Genomic DNA, 21,835 nt, shown 5'->3' on the forward strand with positions numbered 1-21,835 from the left:
AATGACTTAAATTCTGCCAAGTAACTGGTTTTCCTGGCTAGCTCAGGCAACCCATTCTATGCTCTAATAACACTATGGAAGAAGAGCATTTGTACAGATTTGTCCTAGCATATGGGATGGGATAAGGGATGTGTATATAAGATGGACGGCACTGTCATTGAAAGAGGTTCTAACTAAGGCAAAAGACAGAGAGGAATGGAGAAAGAGGGTCGACAAATCTTGCATGGTCCAACAGACTAAGTGATAGGTAAAGGTAAATATATATGATCTCCCTTAGTAACGAAGCGACTATGGATCATCTCATAGGAAGTAGATGAACGCCTGGGCATTATCAGCTATAAATAGAACGATATGGCCCAAACAGCAGTTACCCACTCTCCAAATAAGAAAGCAAATACAGTCTGCTACCATCAGAATAACTGTTGAGGTGTAGAACTGTGTGCCGCAGGCAGCCTAGATGTCGCCGCCTCCTGATTTTTCCTCAGGGTTGAATTCCTTAATGCTTTCCCATGTTTGGGTATGTACGCAAAGTACCAGTTGTTTGAATTCAGAGTTTTCCTTCGCCTGGGTGGGGAGCAAGCCTGTGGTGGTAGCAGGCCTGTGTGGGTAACGAGCCCTTACTTCTATAAGCATTCTCCTGTTAATAATCAGTTTCTTTTAACCCGATATCTGAGCAACACATAAAGGTCAAGAGTTTGACCTACTTATAAGAGGCTATTTTTGAGAAGCATGATTTTGGATGCATTTTATAGGCAGTGGAGAGGTTTGCTCCATTACCACTTCCGGTAATGACAACCTTACGAACCTGGTAACTGGTAAAGGTATGCTTATTTCGACTACCAATCGTGATCTGAAATATATTTTATTATCGCAAAGAAACTTATTGTTCGTTTAATTGTAACAGGATCTAGTAACAATATTTTCTAGTAAGTGTAAATCTACACAAAGTTTGACATAACTCTAGAAAATAGATGTACTAAAATAATTATCCTACCGTAGAATCTGTAAAGGCCGTAGATAGAGGTAACCGTGCGTGTGTGTCTCAGTATGTGTGTGTGTGTGTCTGTTTGTGTGTGTGTCTGTGTTTGTATCTGTGTGAAGAGACTAAAAATAGAGCCTTGAGGTTTATCACAAACGGATGCTCCCATAAGTCCAATTTGTGAAATGTATCAATTGTGTACAGTGTTTTACGTTTTCCGATGTTTCTTCAGAGCTGAAGAGCACCCACGCCCTGCTTCAAACCTCCCGCTGGGCGAAAGGGGGATGGCAGGGGGCTGGGTATGAACCCGGGACCATCGAGACGGCTGAATGACACTCCAGCAAGCACGACCAGGCAGCCATCTGACTAGTAACACTTATAGTAAACTTACTAAATACTTCAGGAGAGAAAATCAAGTAGCAATGATGCACCAATCACTGCGTTAAACGTGAAAGTCATTCACTTATAAAATGTATTGTGGGAAGCGTGGTCGAGAGGCCAAGTACGCTTGAACTTGGCTTAGCTTGTACTAATGAAGGGGGCTCGAGGTTCGAAACCCGACTCGAGCAGAGTTACGTTTAAGGGCAGAACGGAAAACCTTCTCCAAGATACCCCCCTCCCTCCACTGGTCCACAAATGCTCTGAGCATGCTATAAGCATGAAAGTAGTGCGTGTTTCAAGGAACTCATTATGTTTAAATAAATGCAATATATTTTTCAACGATCACAACGTGTTTCAGGCACAGTGAGGTCATTGAATCTGTCAACTGTTCCAGAACTTCTGCTCCAGAAGACGCCGCCGAACTTGAGGTCTACCGCAGACAAAGAAGTGTTGTTACACAACAGCGAACCACAAAAGTCAGATGGCGTTGCAAGTACTATAGCTCTTAGTATAAAGCAACCCTTTTAGAATTTGAGCACAGAAAAAAAAAAATAGTGTAAAAAAAAATGTAAAGCGTTCTATCAGATCATTGTGACCTTCTTCGACTAATATATTCCATTGAGGATTACAAGAGAGCATGTCTCCTGTCTGAGATGACTTAAATACGATCACTGAATAAAGTAGCCTTAGCTCCTTCCATTTCCCACCCCACATAGATTGATAAATGAGAAGTGCGCCTGGTGAAGGCTTCCCCCCCACCCCCTTCACAATCTCGGGCTTCTCTGCCTCAATGTGGTGCAAGGGAGAAAACTGTCGTTAGAAGAGATGGCAAGGCCAATAGAGAAACAAAACAGAACCCAAGTTAGTGTGCTTTAGGAAAGAGTTCACTGCACTTGCGGGAATGGAATAAACCCCCAACAACCATATCCATATACCGTTGCCCACGGATCCGTTTTATGGCGGACACGCTCACGGCTGATGTGGTACAGGGAAGGAATATAGGGGGATTTTCGCGGTGTACTCGGCCTTTGGTCCTACCTCTAGCCCAAGCATATTGGGATACTAAAAATCGGTTATAGGAATGTTACACATTTACATTGGCTTGGATCACTTCCAGACAAAACAATTTATCTTACAGGTCGATAAAGAGAAGCTTGCATAGGTCTAGAGTCCTAAGACTCTGAAAATAAAAGTTTACCAATTAGTTAATCAATCAGTGGCAATTTATTATTTTTTTTTGTAGGGCTTTTGTTGTTGAAAAGGGAGTCAAAGAATTATAACTGTAATATGGTTTAATCAGAATTATAAACTCCCTTTAAAAGTAATTTCATTTTAAAATGAAAAGAAACAACAAAAAAACTGGGCACCTCGAAAAATCCTGTCGTACTAGGTAGCTAGCGCGTCACCCTCCAGTACGAGTCCCGCTCGAGGTGGTCGAAGGCTGCGCTACCTGGCGCCTGAGATGAACTACTGTTTGAAGTAAAATTATATCACTACAATTTATTCATTTTGTCTCGCTTATGTCAACCCACTCCGTCCCTCTGTCTGGTTTTACACATCTGGACTCTAGCCAACACGCACGATGGCAGGCGCGTAAATGTCGCTTGAATAGGAGACTAAAATGAAGCCATGTCGTAACGCTATATGAGGTTATCTCAACAAGTCAGTATCAAAATAAAGGTCAACCAAACTTCTTCTTTCTTCTTCGTTCTCATTGTTATGTTGGAGCGTTCAGATGACTACACCAATAGATGAACTGCGAGGTGGTCTCCAAATCAGGGAGCTCTCCATATAGTTTTCTTCGTATTGGGGTGTATTGAGGCCAGTGTCTTCTACGGGCCGTTTGGTAAAGAGAGCAGTTTTGGAGGACACATGGTCAGCATTCTATGTTGACACTCCACATGGGAAGATTTCACTGGTTCCAATTTTGAGCTTCCGGTACATATGTTGTCGCATTCTGTTGTGTCCGGTCCTGAGTCGAAAGATTAGAAGTTGATCTTGTCGGGAAAGCTTATAGTAAGCATCATCTTTCTTGTGATTCGGCTGAGAGCTTGTCCAATTCTCATTTATTTTATCCACTATTAGTTTCTTCATTTCTTCTGGATAGAGTGCAATGTTTTATTGTGTGTTTGTTCTTCCACTCTTGGCGAGTGTCTCAACCTTCTCATATCCTTCTAGTTCTATATGTGCTGGTATCCATTGAATAACAGTTTTTTTTGGCTGATGTTGTTGAGTTTTTAAGTGCTGTCCTGAGTCGTTTTATATAGGAGGAATTAGAGTTTTCCAAACTTTGTTGGGCTGTTTTCGCATCAGCTAGAAAAACAATCTGATTATGTGGGGTACTTGGATTATTTGCAAGCATAAACTAACTTGACATATTCTAGTTGCATTCTCGTATAGCATTCAAAAAGGGTTAGGTCCGATGATAAAACCAAATAAGTTATCCTGTAGGGACCACAGACTTGTTAATTTTGTTTGTATTTGATTATATTTTGTGTTCTTTTTTTTATAATGCAAATATGGTTGATTCATATATATGTATATATGTGAAATGTTTGTTATACTAAAAAAAAGCGAGTTTTATTTAAAATTATTTTTAATATTTAACATAGTTTTGTGCGCATGAATTTTTTTAAGTAATAATATTTTCAACATTTCAGCACCTTTACAAATGCATAAGTGTATACATGTCTTGCAGTAAAATGTGGTGAAGGATTATATCTGGACGACCACCGGAAGTGTTCCAAATGTCCAAGCGGAACCTATAATAATGAAACTGGTCGCACGATTTGTGCCCCTTGTCCTAAAAATATGACAACCTCTGGCACAGGCAGCACAAATATCAGTGAGTGTTCTGTTGGTAAGTATACATGGATGAACAGTATTTATACTTGACATTTATACTTGACATTTATACTTGACATTTATACTTGACATCTATGCTCGATATTTATACTTGACTATTTCTAGGGTAGGCTTTTAAAGTTTCAATTGTCCCTTCTTAGACATTCAATAAACTAACAAGCCAAGAACAATATTTGCTTTTGTACATGGTGTCCTTTGTACAAAGCTTCTATCAGTTCTCTCTGTCTGTCTGTCCAGAATTGAGTGTGTACATGTTATTTCTCCCTTACTATCTAATACAAACTTTTCGCATGTAAATTATGAGTGAGTCGGGTGTGAATGTACATTTTGGTTTCTTATAGTTATAATGTTTTGTTTGGTGCAATGCACAAACTGTAAGACAAATTTCCTTACGGATAATAAAAATTATAAATATTGTCTGATGAAGCCTGAAACTTCGTACAACTATAAATTGACATAGACAACACATGAATTAATAGAATAAAAAGTAACCAATTAGACAATTAATTTCTGATCATTCGTTATTTTGTTTGATACCAACAAGAGAAAGTAATACTTTAGTATTCACATATATGGCTAAATATGTTGGGTTTAGTCCCCTTCAATAATTGGTAACGCTATTTCTCCCTCACGCATTCTCAGATCAAGTTGAAACTTTAAACAATTTTTTTTGCACTAACAAAACACGAAACAATGAACAAAAATACTCAATAGGTCAATTAATTATTGGTAATTAATTATTTTGTTTGATATTGAATAACTTGCGTATTTTGGGTGGATATAGATTTAAGGACGGAGTTCTTCCCCTTTAGATAAGCTTTGTTGTTGTTTTTTTTCATGTTGCTCCATTACTTTCAACTATCTCTTGGTCTGTTTGACCGTTGCTGAGCCACATATTAAGATAATTATATCAATAATTTTTTGCAACCACATCATTTTGTTTTTGAGAACCGCTTTGACTTTTTGTAAGAACCACATCTACTTTTTGAGAACCGCTTTGACTTTTTAAGAACCAAATCTACTTTTTGAGAACCGCTTTAACTTTTTAAGAACCAAATCTACTTTCTGAGAACCGCTTTATGTTTTTAAGAACCACATCTACTTTCTGAGAACCGCTTTAACTTTTTAAGAACCACATCTACTTTCTGAGAACCGCTTGAACTTTTTAAGAACCACATCTACTTTCTGAGAACCGCTTTAACTTTTTAAGAACCACATCTACTTTTTGAGGACCGCATTAACTTTTAATAACTGCATCCACTTTTTGACGATCACGTCATCATTTTGAAAAATGCATCAGCGTTATTATGGCTAATATTGAAATTAATGTCCCAAATTCATGGTGAGCTTTTCCTTTTGTGTTGTCCAGATTTGTGCCACGCTGGACAAGAGTACGTCAATGGAAGCTGTCATTACTGCAAAGTTGGTTTCTACAAAGAAGCTGAAGGCAATGAGGACTGCACGAAGTGTCCAGACAATATCACAACGCTTGGTTTGGCGTCAACGTCCAGAACATTCTGTCTCATTCGTAAGTTTATTTTTCAACAATTGTGAGCCAGTGAAATCTGGCCAGCGTAAAAACAAGTAAATTTCAGACCTTCAGTTTCACCTAACCCGTAGTCCTGTGTTTTCTAAACTGTGTTCCGCGAAACCTGAATAGATGTTCCAGACATTCAGCTTCACCTACCAATGAGTCAAGCCTTTCCCAAACTGTGCTCCGCGAAACCTGAATAGATGTTCCAGACATTCAGCTTCACCTATCAATGAGTCAAGCCTTTCCCAAACTGTGTTCCGCTATGCCTGAATAGGTGCTCCAGACATTTAGCTTCACCTTTCAATGAGTCAAGCCTTTCCCAAACTGTGTTCCGCGAAACCTGAATAGATGTTCCAGACATTCAGCTTCACCTATCGTTGAGTCCAGCCTTTCCCAAACTGTGTTCCGTTGAACCCTAGTGTTCCGCGAAACCTGAATAGATGTTCCAGACATTCAGCTTCACCTACCAATGAGTCAAGCCTTTCCCAAACTGTGCTCCGCGAAACCTGAATAGATGTTCCAGACATTCAGCTTCACCTATCAATGAGTCAAGCCTTTCCCAAACTGTGTTCCGCTATGCCTGAATAGGTGCTCCAGACATTTAGCTTCACCTTTCAATGAGTCAAGCCTTTCCCAAACTGTGTTCCGCTATGCCTGAATAGGTGCTCCAGACATTTAGCTTCACCTTTCAATGAGTCCAGCCTTTCCCAAACTGTGTTCCGCGAAACCTGAATAGATGTTCCAGACATTCAGCTTCACCTACCAATGAGTCCAGCCTTTCCCAAACTGTGTTCCGTTGAACCCTAGTGTTCCGCGAGGCCTGAATAGGTGTCCCACGAACTACTGTTGTAATTAACAATTAGTTAACCACGAGAATAAATCTCTCTACGAAAAATATGTAAAATGTTTCGCTAAATACTCAGAATGTGCGAAGTAATAATTTAATTAAAGTAATGGGACTTTGAGCCTCTGTTTCTTTTGCAGAGTAGCTCATTCAGGCTCTGTTTTAAGATATATGAAAATATACATGAAAAATGTTTGGGAAACACTGCTTTAGTCTGTTGAACCGTTGGGGCACCAGGCGTGATATGTCAACCATCTTTCTCCATTTCTCTCTGTCTTTTGCGTTGAACAGAATTTCTAACAATGATAGGCCCGTCTTTAATATTGTCTTCCCATTTTTTCTCTGTCTGCCTCTTCTTCTTTTCCTGTACTGTTCCCTGAAGGAAGGTCTTTGTGAGCTCCGAGGACCAAGTGATATGGCTATAATATATAAACATATCGTCCCTATAAAGAAGTACGCTAGGAGCATCCTAAAGGGTATACTAGTCTGTAGGAATGCTAGATATTTTCAAATCATATATATGTACCCTAGGGGTTCATATATTTTAAAACAGAGCGAGAATAAACTACTGTGCAGGGGAACCCGAGACTCGAAGTCCTAACACACGATTAATTCATTATTAAAAGTAAATCTCTATTACTAAATGTTATAGCGACTTTACAAAACATGTTGGAGTATGAGAACCTATTTTAAATCAGACTTTCTTGGAACTGGGCCAAATGAAACACTACATATCCAATACGCAAAGTATTCTTCTGTCTCAGCAATGAACTATTGAAATGTGCACCATTCCTCTAGTCACATTTAAGCATTAAGAAATCTATCTCTAAGTAACTACTCACATTTCTCTCTGGCTGACTGTGGTGTAGTATACATTTTCGGACAGTCTTCTCAAAAGCTCCGAGTTCAAATCCTGCTAGCTGTCATCCGCTGGCGTCCTGCAAGAAGTTAGGGATAGGAGTTAGTTATGTTATCTTCTGCGCCGAAAATTTTATAAATCGATGTCAAGAGTCACTATTTATTAACACACACACACACACACATACTCAAAGTGTTTTTTTTTATTTATTCTTAAAAAAAAATTTCCGTCAGGGCAAGATGATCATCGATGATCTTCATCTAATCCTCGGTATCGCTGAGAGTATTTTGTTTTCACAAGAGTTGCAATGTACAGAGTTATTGTCAACACGTAACTGACCAGAGGTCAATTACGTGAGGGAATGACCAAACAGAACAAATAACAAGCAAAATAAACAAAAATCTTTTTAAGAAAAAAAAACGTATCTAAGGGAAGAACTCCGCAATTATAACTATATATCTCAATAATGTAGAAGATATTTCCAATATTTAATATCAAACAAAATAATTAAGTATCCAATAAATAATTGAATTTTTTTTTAAATTTTCAAATTGAATCATGTTTTATTAAGAACAATAAATTAATGTCTAAAGTTTCAACTTGATCCGACAATGGGTGTGGGGAGAAACAACGTGTTCAATTATCTCTTGTGACGAAACCCTACATATTTAGCCGTAACTGAACATTAATTTCCCTTTTTAGACTCAAACAAAATGATTAATTGCCAGTGAACGAATTGCAAATTAAATAATTTCTTTTATTGATTCATGTCTTGTCTGTGCCAATGAATAATTGTGCAAAGTTTCAACTTGATCTGAGAGAGGGTGTGGGAGAAATAACGTGTACCAACTTTAGACAACACAGACAGACGGCCAGGGTAAGTTGAAACAAGCTTTGTAATAGGGAGATCTAGATCTACGAGTAATAAAATTTAAAATAATAATAACGTCTTATAAAAAAAATTGCCATGTCTTACAAAATGATGTGTCGACCTTGTCTGTGTTTCAATGCACCTAATAATGAACTTTTTGTGTTTGAATTATGAACTTTTTGTGTTTGAATTATGAACTTTTTGTGTTTGAATTATGAACTTTTTGTGTTTGAATTATGAACTTTTTGTGTTTGAATTATGAACTTTTTGTGTTTGAATTATGAACTTTTTGTGTTTGAATTATGAACTTTTTGTGTTTGAATTATGAACTTTTTGTGTTTGAATTATGAACTTTTTGTGTTTGAATTATGAACTTTTTGTGTTTGAATTATGAACTTTTTGTGTTTAAATGATCTTTACGTGTAATTATAAATTGCTGCGCCCCAATGAAGTTAATTAATGAATGATCGAAATAAGACACACTGAAAAGCTTTGCTGAGTTTCGATTAGCTTGAACTAAACAAAACTAATGAACCTCACAAATTTGACTCCTAGACTAATTAGGCTCTTCCTCTGTTACTGTTCTTAAATTTTGTAACTTACAGAATTATCACGTGACAAGAATCTTCTAAACCTAGGAAAAATATTTTCAACTCTATCTGATTCTTTTGTCTTCTCTTTATGGAACTAATGCGATAAACTTCTTGATTTGATCTTAATACCTCTAATTTTCTAACTAGATCTAGTCATAAACACTTGCTGAATGCGAGTCCAATATTTCTACGATGTGACCCGACATTTCTAGAATACGGTCAAAGTTATCTTCTGTGTTGATCTTGAATATTAAAGCATATTTAGTTTGTAGTTTATAACTCTTTGTGAACATTTTACAAATGAAACAAAAAAATAAAATTAACTCTTTCTCTCCGTTATTATTTAACACGTTCTGATGGAATCAACGTTGGTATAGTCTGTTAGGAGAGAAAGAGTTAAAATGCTATTAATCTTAAGGCCAATGTTAGAACATGCATCCTCTGTCTGGGATACATCAACTTAAGACAACAAAGAAACTAGAACAAATACAAAATAGAGCAGTGAGTTTTGTAACGAATGGATTCACATTTGACTAGAGTAACACCTTAAGTAAATTCAATAAACTTGGAGACACTTCAGGACAGAAGAATAAAAAGTAAAGTAGCTATAATACATAAAACACTCAACCATAACTTACAAAAAAAAAACCTAATGAAATACTCAGAAACACACAAAGACACAGGCGCATTTCTTAAAACATGCTATTCATTCGTACAAGTGCTCCTACTTCCCTAGTGCCATTAGAGAATGGAATGGGTTGCCTAAATCAGCCAGGATGGCTGCCTGGACATGCGGTTTGCGCGCTGGACTGTCGTTTGGATTAATCGACGGTCGAGGGTTCAAACCCTGCCCGCTCCCATCCCCCGTCGTCCTGCGGGAGGTTTGGACTAGGAAGTAAACTATCTTCAACTCTGAAGGAACATCCGAAACATGTAAAACAAGGATATGCAACGACTTAGCAGAGTTTAAGTCATTGATTAACATGCATGGCTAGATTGAAACATAAAATGCGTAGAGGATGTAATTATCTTTTTTTTTAAGTAACGTCAGTTATATATAAGATAAGATTGAGTAAGTGACTCATTCCTAATACATATATATATATATATATATATATTGTTTCTTTAACAGCTTTGTGTAGGAAAGGTTATTTTTTGAATGATCAACAAACTTGCTCTCTATGTCCAATTGGCACCTTTAAAAACGAAACCGGAAGTCGATTGTGTTCCTTCTGCAAGTCGGGTAAATCAACACGAAATATTGGAAGCATCTATGCCAGTCAGTGCTCTGTCGGTTAGTTGGTTACACTGGAAGTATTTATGTCAGTGCTCTGTCGGTTAGTTGACTACACTGGATGTATTTATGTCAGTGATTAATCTGTTGGTTAGTTAGTTACACTGGAAGTATTTATGTCAGTGATTGTTCTGTCGGTTAGTTGACTACACTGGAAGTATTTATGTCAGTGATTGTTCTGTTGGTTAGTTGACTACACTGGAAGTATTTATGTCAGTGATTGCTCTGTCGGTTAGTTGAATACACTGGATGTATTTATGTCAGTGATTAATCTGTTGGTTAGTTAGTTACACTGGAAGTATTTATGTCAGTGATTGTTCTGTCGGTTAGTTGACTACACTGGAAGTATTTATGTCAGTGATTGTTCTGTTGGTTAGTTGACTACACTGGAAGTATTTATGTCAGTGATTGCTCTGTCGGTTAGTTGAATACACTGGATGTATTTATGTCAGTGATTGATCTGTTGGTTAGTTAGTTACACTGGAAGTATTTATGTCAGTGATTGTTCTGTCGGTTAGTTGACTACACTGGAAGTATTTATGTCAGTGATTGTTCTGTTGGTTAGTTGACTACACTGGAAGTATTTATGTCAGTGATTGCTCAGTTGGTTAGTTGAATACACTGGATGTATTTATGTCAGTGATTGATCTGTTGGTTAGTTAGTTACACTGGAAGTATTTATGTCAGTGATTGTTCTGTCGGTTAGTTGACTACACTGGAAGTATTTATGTCAGTGATTGTTCTGTTGGTTAGTTGACTACACTGGAAGTATTTATGTCAGTGATTGTTCTGTTGGTTAGTTGGTTACACTGGAAGTATTTATGTCAGTGATTGCTCTGTTCGTTAGTTGGCTACACTGGAAGTATTTATGTCAGTGATTGCTCTGTTGGTTAGTTGACTACACTGGAAGTATTTATGTCAGTGATTGCTCTGTTGGTTAGTTGACTACACTGGAAGTATTTATGTCAGTGATTGCTCTGTTGGTTAGTTGACTACACTGGAAGTATTTATGTCAGTGATTGTTCTGTTCGTTAGTTGGCTACACTGGAAGTATTTATGTCAGTGATTGCTCTGTTGGTTAGTTGACTACACTGGAAGTATTTATGTCAGTGATTGCTCTGTTGGTTAGTTGACTACACTGGAAGTATTTATGTCAGTGATTGCTCAGTTGGTTAGTTGGCTACACTGGAAGTATTTATGTCAGTGATTGTTCTGTTGGTTAGTTGGTTACACTGGAAGTATTTATGTCAGTGATTGCTCTGTTGGTTAGTTGGTTACACTGGAAGTATTTATGTCAGTGATTTTTCTGTTGGTTAGTTAGTTACACTGGAAGTATTTATGTAAGTGATTTTTCTGTTGGTTAGTTGGTTACACTGGAAGTATTTATGTCAGTGATTGTTCTGTTGGTTAGTTGGTTATACTGGAAGTATTTATGTCAGTGATTGTTCTGTTGGTTAGTTGGTTATACTGGAAGTATTTATGTCAGTGATTGTTCTGTTGGTTAGTTGGTTACACTGGAAGTATTTATGTCAGTGATTGTTCTGTTGGTTAGTTGGTTATACTGGAAGTATTTATGTCAGTGATTGTTCTGTTGGTTAGTTGGTTATACTGGAAGTATTTATGTCAGTGATTGTTCTGTTAGTAAAACTGAAGACCATTTACTGGTCTTTAAAGTGTCTTTTTATGATTGATTTGTTTTCACACAAATGTGAGTCATATCAAAAGTGTGTGGTTATAGATGTGTATGGTTATAGATGTCAGTGATTAAGAAATGTGTTGTTGTTTTTTAAGTATGTGACTTTCTTTGTTACAGATCTATATGGCTATAGAATAGAAGTGTGGTTATAGAAGTGTGTGTATAGAAGTGTGGTTATAGAAGAGTGGTTCTAGAAGTGTGGTTATAGAAATGTGGTTATAGAAATGTGATTATAGAAATGTGGTTATAGAAAAGTGTGTATTGAAGTGTGGTTCAAGAAGTGTGGTTATAAAAGTGTGGTTCTAAAAGTGTGTGTATAGAAGTGTGTTTATAGAAGTGTGTGTATAGAAGTGTGTTTATAGAAGTGTGTGTATAGAAGTGTGTTTATAGAAGTCTGTGTATAGAAGTGGGTAGTGTAGTTCTAGAAGTGTGGTTACAGAAGTGTAACTATAGAAGTGTGTGTATAGAAGTGTGGTTATAGAAGAGTGGTTATAGAAGTGTGGTTATAGAAGTGTGGTATAGAAGTGTGGTTATAGAAGAGTGGTTATAGAAGAGTGGTTATAGAAGTGTGGTTCTAGAAGTGTGGCTATAGAAATGTGGTTATAGAAATGTGATTATAGAAATGTGATTATAGAAGTGTTGATATAGATGTGTGTGTATGGATGGAAGTGTGGTTCTAAAAGTGTGGTTCTAGAAGTGTGGTTATAGAAGTGTAGTTATAGAAGTGCAGTTATAGAAGTGTGGTTCTAGAATTTTGTGATTTTCTTATATATGTGGTTGTATAATTGAGTTGTTACAGAAGAAGGTTTCTCTTGGTGTATGATTCACTTATGATTCGGACAGGAGTTTGCCTTGGCTGGCTACCCTCCTAGGAGAAGTAAAGCTTCGAATCTAAACCGCTGTTGCATTGCATATATATTTTTTTTTATATAGCCAAACAAGGAAAAGGCTTTGGAAGTCGACCCTGAGGAAAAATCCGGAACCGGTGAATCTTAGGCAGCTTGCGGCTCACATTGCTATGCCATGGCAGAGCCTGCGACGCCGCTAATCCCAAATCAGAAAGCCCATTAGTAACGAACCATGCTGGGAATTACTCCCTTAGAGCACGGACGAGAGTTGTAAGGTCGTCTTGTCCCCGTTACAAGGACCGACCTAATGCCGCACATGGACCAGTTCTCTCTCTCTCTCTCTCATTTCCTAGTCCCAATCGTCCCTCATGCAAAACGTGACACTCATAAAGAATGTGGTTGACTGTTTCATCGTCCTCGACGCAGTGGCGGCATCGTGTTTCGTAGTTCTCCTACCATCGTCCAAATTAAGCACCTAGCCGCTAATCCCAAACTGTATCGACACTTACCGTCCCTTTGCATACATAAGATGTGTGTCAAGGGGGGGGGGGGGGGGAAACTGGTGTGTGGGTAACATCATTCCGACCACTGGCGGACCCAAAGGGGGGAGGGCGGACGAACTTTAGTATAGGATTCACACAATTTGTATACGAATTTATTACTTATGTTAAAAATATATACTAATTATTTATATTTCAACCTATTTTTAGATTATTTCGCCCCCCCTCTAGTATGTTGGCCGATTTGGTGGGGTCGGGAGGGGGCGATGGTATCAATCCCGCCCCCCCCCCCTTTAACTTTCGAGTGGGGGGGCGGTCCAATTTATTGGTAGAAATCACAGCCTGCTAACAAAATCAATTAAATATCTATATCCTTGTAACTTGTTATTGATATTTTAACCGATCTTTATATTATGTCGTTCCCTGTTTGCCGATTGGTGGGGGGAGGGGACGAATACCTCTTCTGCCCTTCCCACCTAAACCCTTTGAGTGGGGGAGGGGCGGTCCGTTTTTATTGAGAAATCATAGTTTCTGAACAAAATTAGTTGAATTAATATATAAATTTTATATTATGTCGCTCCCTTTCTGGTATTTTGGCCGATTCGGTGGGGTGAGGGGGGGTGCGATTGCATGTACTGCCCTCCCCACTCTAGCCCTCTGAGTGCTGGGGGGGGGGCGGTCCTATTTTTGTGGAGAATCATAGTTTGTGAATAAAATTAGTTGAATATCTATATAATATAAACTACGTATTGATATGTGACCCATTGTAAATATGTCGTACCACACTCTAATCTCAAATTTTATCATTAGAAAATTTAAATGAAAAAGGGTTGTACCAGGTGGGAGGGGCGATTCATGCAATCGCCATTCCCCCATCGGACAAACCAATACTTTTTCTTTTTGTATTATAGTTAAGAAATTACAAAATTAAAAAAATCTGTCACTAATATAATTTATATATACTATAAATTAAATTCTTATATCTTTAATGCCAAATGCAATCTTTAGCAGAAATTAGTAAAGGAGCGAGGATTAATCGTTTTCACTCTACCGCCATTCCCATTTCCAGACAGAGTTTTTGTAATTTCACATGAAGTTATCATAAGTATTTTAAGAAAGACTTTGCATTGGAAAAGTTAGAATTCAAACGAAATTTTTCAGTATAAGAGTATAAGAGTCATGATTGAGATGAGTTCTAAACTCAAATAACGTTTTCATAGTCGCCTTTTCCCAACCTTTACTCAATCTGATATTTTTCTAGCTAAATAAATTTGGGACTATAACTCACAATTTATGCTAGAGTTTTCTTGAATACTATTTATCGAATAAGTTTTTTTTTCGGCGGCGATCCTCAAAGCAAAAATCTAAATACGTGGGGTATCCTATCTTTTCAAGGAACAAATCGGTTTTATTTGCAATGTATTATGGGTCTATAAATTCAAATTAGAATATTTTTCAAGTACAACATTATTCGAAAGGTCGTTTTTTAATAGTATGAATAATGAGCTTCAGGTCAGGAGAATGCGTTTCTGCAGTGAAGAGAATGCAAGAAAACGCTTTTGGCGTCGGGGCTTCGCCCCGAACTTCATTTATGGGTAATGAGTTGTAGATGTCAGGAGAATGCGTTTCTGCAATGAAGAATGCAAGAAAACGCTTTTGGCGTCGGGGCTTCGCCCCGAACTTCATTTATGGGTAATGAGTTGTAGATGTCAGGAGAATGCGTTTCTGCAATGAAGAATGCAAGAAAACGCTTTTGGCGTCGGGGCTTCGCCCGAACTCCATTGATGAATAATGAGCTGTACTTGTCAGGAGAATGCGTTTCTGCAGTGAAAAAAGCAAGAAAACGCTTTTGGCGTCGGGGCTTCGCCCCGAACTACATTGTGAAGAATGAGCTGTACTTGTCAGGAGAATGCGTTTCTGCAGTGAAAAAAGCAAGAAAACGCTTATGGCGTCGGGGCTTCGCGACTTCACCAGAGAACCTTATAGCGCTGCCCCAGTTGTTTTGGTTTTCGCCGAAGGTTGAGAAATGCTGCTTTTTTTATTCTCATATATATATATATATATATATATATATATATATATATATATATATACATATATATGTGTGCGCGTGTGTGTGTGCGTGTGTGTGTGCGCGCGCGCGCGCTGTATGCACGTTTATGCGTAGGGTTAGGGTTTACTGGGCGTTAGTGTTAGGGTTTGGAAAAAAAATCGCCCCCCCCCCACTCCAAAGTTCTGGATCCGCTAGGGATTCCGACCCCAGCTAATGCCATACATTTCAAAGGTTGTCACGGCCAGTGCCAGGGTATAAGCTCCCATTGTCTATAAAGTACTACAAATGCCCTACGTCTCGAATAGCGTCTGACAACAACGTCCAGCTCATGGCCTGCTCGTGTGGCTTAGAAACTTCTCTTACTAACAGGTGAAGGTTTGAAGGCGGATACCCGGCGCCAGAAGACCGGGAGCTTCGGGCAGATGAAGCTCGTGAGCCTTGTAGGGCAATTCAATTAGGAGAGGGGTAAACTGACTTCAACCCCCCCCCCTCCCCCGCTGCCCTACTAAGGCTTCAGGGGACAACCTCGAGAAAAAATCAGGAGTGAAGCCCCTTAGGCGTTGGTAGTATCAACTATCACATTCCCTCTGGCACCTTCAGCAACTTAGTTTGGTGCCAAATGTAACGCGAAGCGTTCCTTTGGATCTCATCAGCAAGGCCGAGAGAGGGACCAGGACGCATGGGCCACCCATGACCCCTTTATTATAGGCCCAGGAATGCGCCCCGAAGAGGAAACTCTGGTGCTGCTGCAAAGCGGCTAAACATTGACTCATCTGGGCTCATCCATATTCTTCCGAGACAGAAGTAGCCAGTGTCGGTCTTAGTTGTGCGCGGGGCCCTTGGCGAGCGTCATGTGCAGGGCCCTTAGCAGTAATTTTAGACTATATATATATATATATATATATATATATATATATAACGTAAAATCATCACGCTAACGGGCTTATCCGTCTTTAACCCTGTAACAATAACTACAGTATGACCACACCTCTAAGCTGTGGACCTTATTTTTGCTACAAAACATAAAACATTACGTAGACTTACGTAAGTACATAATACACAAATGAGATTGGACCAAAAGCGCTCTGAGCATGCTATAAGCATGAAAGTAGCGCTACATAAAAGCTATAATAATAATAATAATAATAATACTGTATTGTAACTGTTCTGAATGAACAGAAGCAAATTGTAAGGAAAACACCCGTGCACTACTAATATTGTGTCTCCTCCCTCACTCTGAGAACTGAAGCCGATTGGACGTACTATGAGAACAAAGTGCTACAGTGGTCCATGCACTTTCGCAGACCTGACTTTTGCGGAAGGGCTATATCACGGGTTTTCAAAAAAAAAAAAATAATAAAAAATACCCCCGCAGTTGTTTTTTTTTTATCACCACTTGACAAAGGTTTTCCCACTGCCACACGATGTCTATTCACAGTAGCCTATTGCAGAAAAACAACTTAACTCTTTCTCTCCGTAATTATTTACCACATTCTGGTGGAATCAACGCCGGTATCGTCAGTTAGGAGAGAAAGAGTTAATACGTCATCGCCAAATTTTTCTGGAAGCTGATCGGCCGAAATAGCTGTAAGTTGCATTTGTGCTACTACAACTGTTATTATACAATTCTCACACTTCAAAGAGTAGTTCAAACTTTATCACTAAGCATTTCCCTAATAAAATCTCGTTTGGTTGTCGATGTTTAAATGCGACATATACGATCTGGATTTGTTGCTTCCACCTGCGTGTGAACTTTTAAACGGAGATATCCTCATAGAATCAGCAGGTCCTTAGATACTGTCTTTATCGAAGCTGAGCGGTATTACGAAACCAAAACTGTATGTGAAGAGCTTAAATGGTAATGGACCTCATTCACCAATCGTAAACCAACAACATTTAGTCACGTGATCTTATTGATAAAACAATTGGAAAAACTGTCACGTGACAACCCATCATGAATTAAACATGATATCGTAAATTATATAGAAGGGATAGAGCGCCACGTGGCTAAATGTTGTTTGTTTACGATTGGTGAATGAGGTCCGTTGGTATCATAAAGATACTGGGGAAATATTGCGAAACAAGTCCTAGTTTATGGAGAACTGATTCCGTTTTCGAAGTTGGTGACAATAAAATCTCCGATCACGGCCCCCTCCTCAGGTGCGAAAGGTCGTTTTTTAATAGTATGAATAATGAGCTTCAGGTCAGGAGAATGCGTTTCTGCAGTGAAGAGAATGCAAGAAAACGCTTTTGGCGTCGGGGCTTCGCCCCGAACTTCATTTATGGGTAATGAGTTGTAGATGTCAGGAGAATGCGTTTCTGCAATGAAGAATGCAAGAAAACGCTTTTGGCGTCGGGGCTTCGCCCCGAACTTCATTTATGGGTAATGAGTTGTAGATGTCAGGAGAATGCGTTTCTGCAATGAAGAATGCAAGAAAACGCTTTTGGCGTCGGGGCTTCGCCCGAACTCCATTGATGAATAATGAGCTGTACTTGTCAGGAGAATGCGTTTCTGCAGTGAAAAAAGCAAGAAAACGCTTTTGGCGTCGGGGCTTCGCCCCGAACTACATTGTGAAGAATGAGCTGTACTTGTCAGGAGAATGCGTTTCTGCAGTGAAAAAAGCAAGAAAACGCTTATGGCGTCGGGGCTTCGCGACTTCACCAGAGAACCTTATAGCGCTGCCCCAGTTGTTTTGGTTTTCGCCGAAGGTTGAGAAATGCTGCTTTTTTTATTCTCATATATATATATATATATATATATATATATATATATATATATATATACATATATATGTGTGCGCGTGTGTGTGTGCGTGTGTGTGTGCGCGCGCGCGCGCTGTATGCACGTTTATGCGTAGGGTTAGGGTTTACTGGGCGTTAGTGTTAGGGTTTGGAAAAAAAATCGCCCCCCCCCCACTCCAAAGTTCTGGATCCGCTAGGGATTCCGACCCCAGCTAATGCCATACATTTCAAAGGTTGTCACGGCCAGTGCCAGGGTATAAGCTCCCATTGTCTATAAAGTACTACAAATGCCCTACGTCTCGAATAGCGTCTGACAACAACGTCCAGCTCATGGCCTGCTCGTGTGGCTTAGAAACTTCTCTTACTAACAGGTGAAGGTTTGAAGGCGGATACCCGGCGCCAGAAGACCGGGAGCTTCGGGCAGATGAAGCTCGTGAGCCTTGTAGGGCAATTCAATTAGGAGAGGGGTAAACTGACTTCAACCCCCCCCCCCCTCCCCCGCTGCCCTACTAAGGCTTCAGGGGACAACCTCGAGAAAAAATCAGGAGTGAAGCCCCTTAGGCGTTGGTAGTATCAACTATCACATTCCCTCTGGCACCTTCAGCAACTTAGTTTGGTGCCAAATGTAACGCGAAGCGTTCCTTTGGATCTCATCAGCAAGGCCGAGAGAGGGACCAGGACGCATGGGCCACCCATGACCCCTTTATTATAGGCCCAGGAATGCGCCCCGAAGAGGAAACTCTGGTGCTGCTGCAAAGCGGCTAAACATTGACTCATCTGGGCTCATCCATATTCTTCCGAGACAGAAGTAGCCAGTGTCGGTCTTAGTTGTGCGCGGGGCCCTTGGCGAGCGTCATGTGCAGGGCCCTTAGCAGTAATTTTAGACTATATATATATATATATATATATATATATATATATAACGTAAAATCATCACGCTAACGGGCTTATCCGTCTTTAACCCTGTAACAATAACTACAGTATGACCACACCTCTAAGCTGTGGACCTTATTTTTGCTACAAAACATAAAACATTACGTAGACTTACGTAAGTACATAATACACAAATGAGATTGGACCAAAAGCGCTCTGAGCATGCTATAAGCATGAAAGTAGCGCTACATAAAAGCTATAATAATAATAATAATAATAATACTGTATTGTAACTGTTCTGAATGAACAGAAGCAAATTGTAAGGAAAACACCCGTGCACTACTAATATTGTGTCTCCTCCCTCACTCTGAGAACTGAAGCCGATTGGACGTACTATGAGAACAAAGTGCTACAGTGGTCCATGCACTTTCGCAGACCTGACTTTTGCGGAAGGGCTATATCACGGGTTTTCAAAAAAAAAAAAATAATAAAAAATACCCCCGCAGTTGTTTTTTTTTTATCACCACTTGACAAAGGTTTTCCCACTGCCACACGATGTCTATTCACAGTAGCCTATTGCAGAAAAACAACTTAACTCTTTCTCTCCGTAATTATTTACCACATTCTGGTGGAATCAACGCCGGTATCGTCAGTTAGGAGAGAAAGAGTTAATACGTCATCGCCAAATTTTTCTGGAAGCTGATCGGCCGAAATAGCTGTAAGTTGCATTTGTGCTACTACAACTGTTATTATACAATTCTCACACTTCAAAGAGTAGTTCAAACTTTATCACTAAGCATTTCCCTAATAAAATCTCGTTTGGTTGTCGATGTTTAAATGCGACATATACGATCTGGATTTGTTGCTTCCACCTGCGTGTGAACTTTTAAACGGAGATATCCTCATAGAATCAGCAGGTCCTTAGATACTGTCTTTATCGAAGCTGAGCGGTATTACGAAACCAAAACTGTATGTGAAGAGCTTAAATGGTAATGGACCTCATTCACCAATCGTAAACCAACAACATTTAGTCACGTGATCTTATTGATAAAACAATTGGAAAAACTGTCACGTGACAACCCATCATGAATTAAACATGATATCGTAAATTATATAGAAGGGATAGAGCGCCACGTGGCTAAATGTTGTTTGTTTACGATTGGTGAATGAGGTCCGTTGGTATCATAAAGATACTGGGGAAATATTGCGAAACAAGTCCTAGTTTATGGAGAACTGATTCCGTTTTCGAAGTTGGTGACAATAAAATCTCCGATCACGGCCCCCTCCTCAGGTGCGGGGCCTGGGGCGGTTGCCCCACTTGCCACCATCTAAAGCCGCTAATGGAAGTAGCCATATACATATAGAAACAAATTGCTAGTAATAACACAGGTCGTTTGGGGCTACGAGGGGCCTTCAACAGCTACAAACAAACGAAAAAAAAAAAAAAACAATGATTATAAATTAGGCTTTCAGATCACTGATCGGGGGGGGGGGGGGCTGAGTGGTTAAGCGCTTCGCTTCTAAACCTGGGGTCCTGGGTTCGAATCTTGGTGAAGACCAGGATTTTGAATTTCATGATTTTTAGGGCGCCCATGAGTCCATCCTGCTCTAATGGGTACCTGACTTTAGTTGGGGAAAAGTAAAAGCTGTTGGTTGTTGTGCTGGCCACATGACACCCTGCTTGTTGGCCATAGAAACAGATGACCTTAATATCATCTGTCCCCATAGATCGCATGGTCTGAAAGGGGACACTTTACTAGATCACTGATGTTTTCTGCCTCGATAACTACCAACTATTGCACTGTTTATCCAGGACCGGATTAACATAAAGGCAACATACGCTATAGCTTAGAGCCCCCATGAAATAATGGGCACTTTAATATAATAGCTGTACTAACAGGGTCACCCCAAAAAAGCCACATATCTCGAAATAGCTTTTGGCCTTTTCGAGTCTAAATTCGGCGATTAATTTTATATATAAGACTGTCTGAAACTTTTAACGCAACGCGATCGTAAAATAAAATAACTAGATCCTAGAGCCTAATTTGTGTTGTTTATTTTCCAGACGAGAACTGTGTGTTGGTACCTGAGCCTACTTTGATGCTTACAACAGATAGGAGCCAGGTATCCCAATTATATCTCAATCTGACGGAGTGCAGACAGCAATGCATTGTAGACCGCGGCTGCCTGGGTGTTGTGTTTGAGGTGTCTGGATGGAAGCCAACTTGTTTGAAATATCGCAAGCTGCATTTCGAGGCGGACTACGAAAACCCTTACGACTCTTTTGTCAAGAAATGTTCTAGCGGTATATATAACTTTATTCCCCTTAGCCACGTTAAATAACTAGTTATTTGTAAAATTGTATTATTGGGACTATTAGTTTAGTTAATTAGCACTTGATTTGTTCATGTTTAAAAAAAATGATGTCCAAATAAATTCTTGTGGGCCATTTTAATTTCCGACACTCATGTTGCGGGCCGCATTAACGTAAAGAATGAAACAGATAATAAACTGTTTAGAATCTCTTCGTTTTTTTTAACCCACTTACATTAATTAATGGGATGTCAACTGCAAGGGAAAAAATGAAATCTGATGCTCTGTATTTTAGTTTTGAATTGTGGTTTCTCTTTTTAAAACGACGTTTTCGGCTGAATTCTTCTTTGCAAAACAAAATTTTTCCATCAATGCTAGCTAGCGCTTTTTTTTATGCATTCGTGGTCGGAAAATGGCTACCTTTCTCTACTTAAAAGTGAGCAACTCTGTAGCTTGCTCTTACCACTGACTCATTTTCTTGTCTGTTTTTTGTAAATATTCTCATCAATCTTCCAATTACTAGGCGTAATTAGACTAATTAAAAAAGCATCGTATATCACTCGAACACAGCTACCATCTCTTGAAGAGCT

The 21,835-nt window shown here is 39.2% G+C and overlaps 1 protein-coding gene across 2 annotated transcripts in view; it reads left to right on the plus strand.

Moving 5' to 3' along the window:
• The window catches only part of LOC106076587 (sushi, von Willebrand factor type A, EGF and pentraxin domain-containing protein 1-like), a 28,433-nt gene that overhangs the window by 282 nt on the left and 6,316 nt on the right, over nt 1-21,835 (plus strand). For both annotated transcript variants that reach the window (XM_056043023.1, XM_056043025.1), the window contains exons 2-6: nt 1,719-1,853; nt 4,059-4,220; nt 5,595-5,753; nt 10,059-10,220; nt 20,998-21,237. In XM_056043023.1, the coding sequence (XP_055898998.1) occupies nt 1,719-1,853; nt 4,059-4,220; nt 5,595-5,753; nt 10,059-10,220; nt 20,998-21,237 (858 nt within the window). The remainder of the gene's footprint in view (nt 1-1,718; nt 1,854-4,058; nt 4,221-5,594; nt 5,754-10,058; nt 10,221-20,997; nt 21,238-21,835) is intronic.

This window comes from Biomphalaria glabrata, chromosome 10 (assembly GCF_947242115.1).
Source record: "Biomphalaria glabrata chromosome 10, xgBioGlab47.1, whole genome shotgun sequence".
NCBI classification, from domain to species: domain Eukaryota; kingdom Metazoa; phylum Mollusca; class Gastropoda; family Planorbidae; genus Biomphalaria; species Biomphalaria glabrata.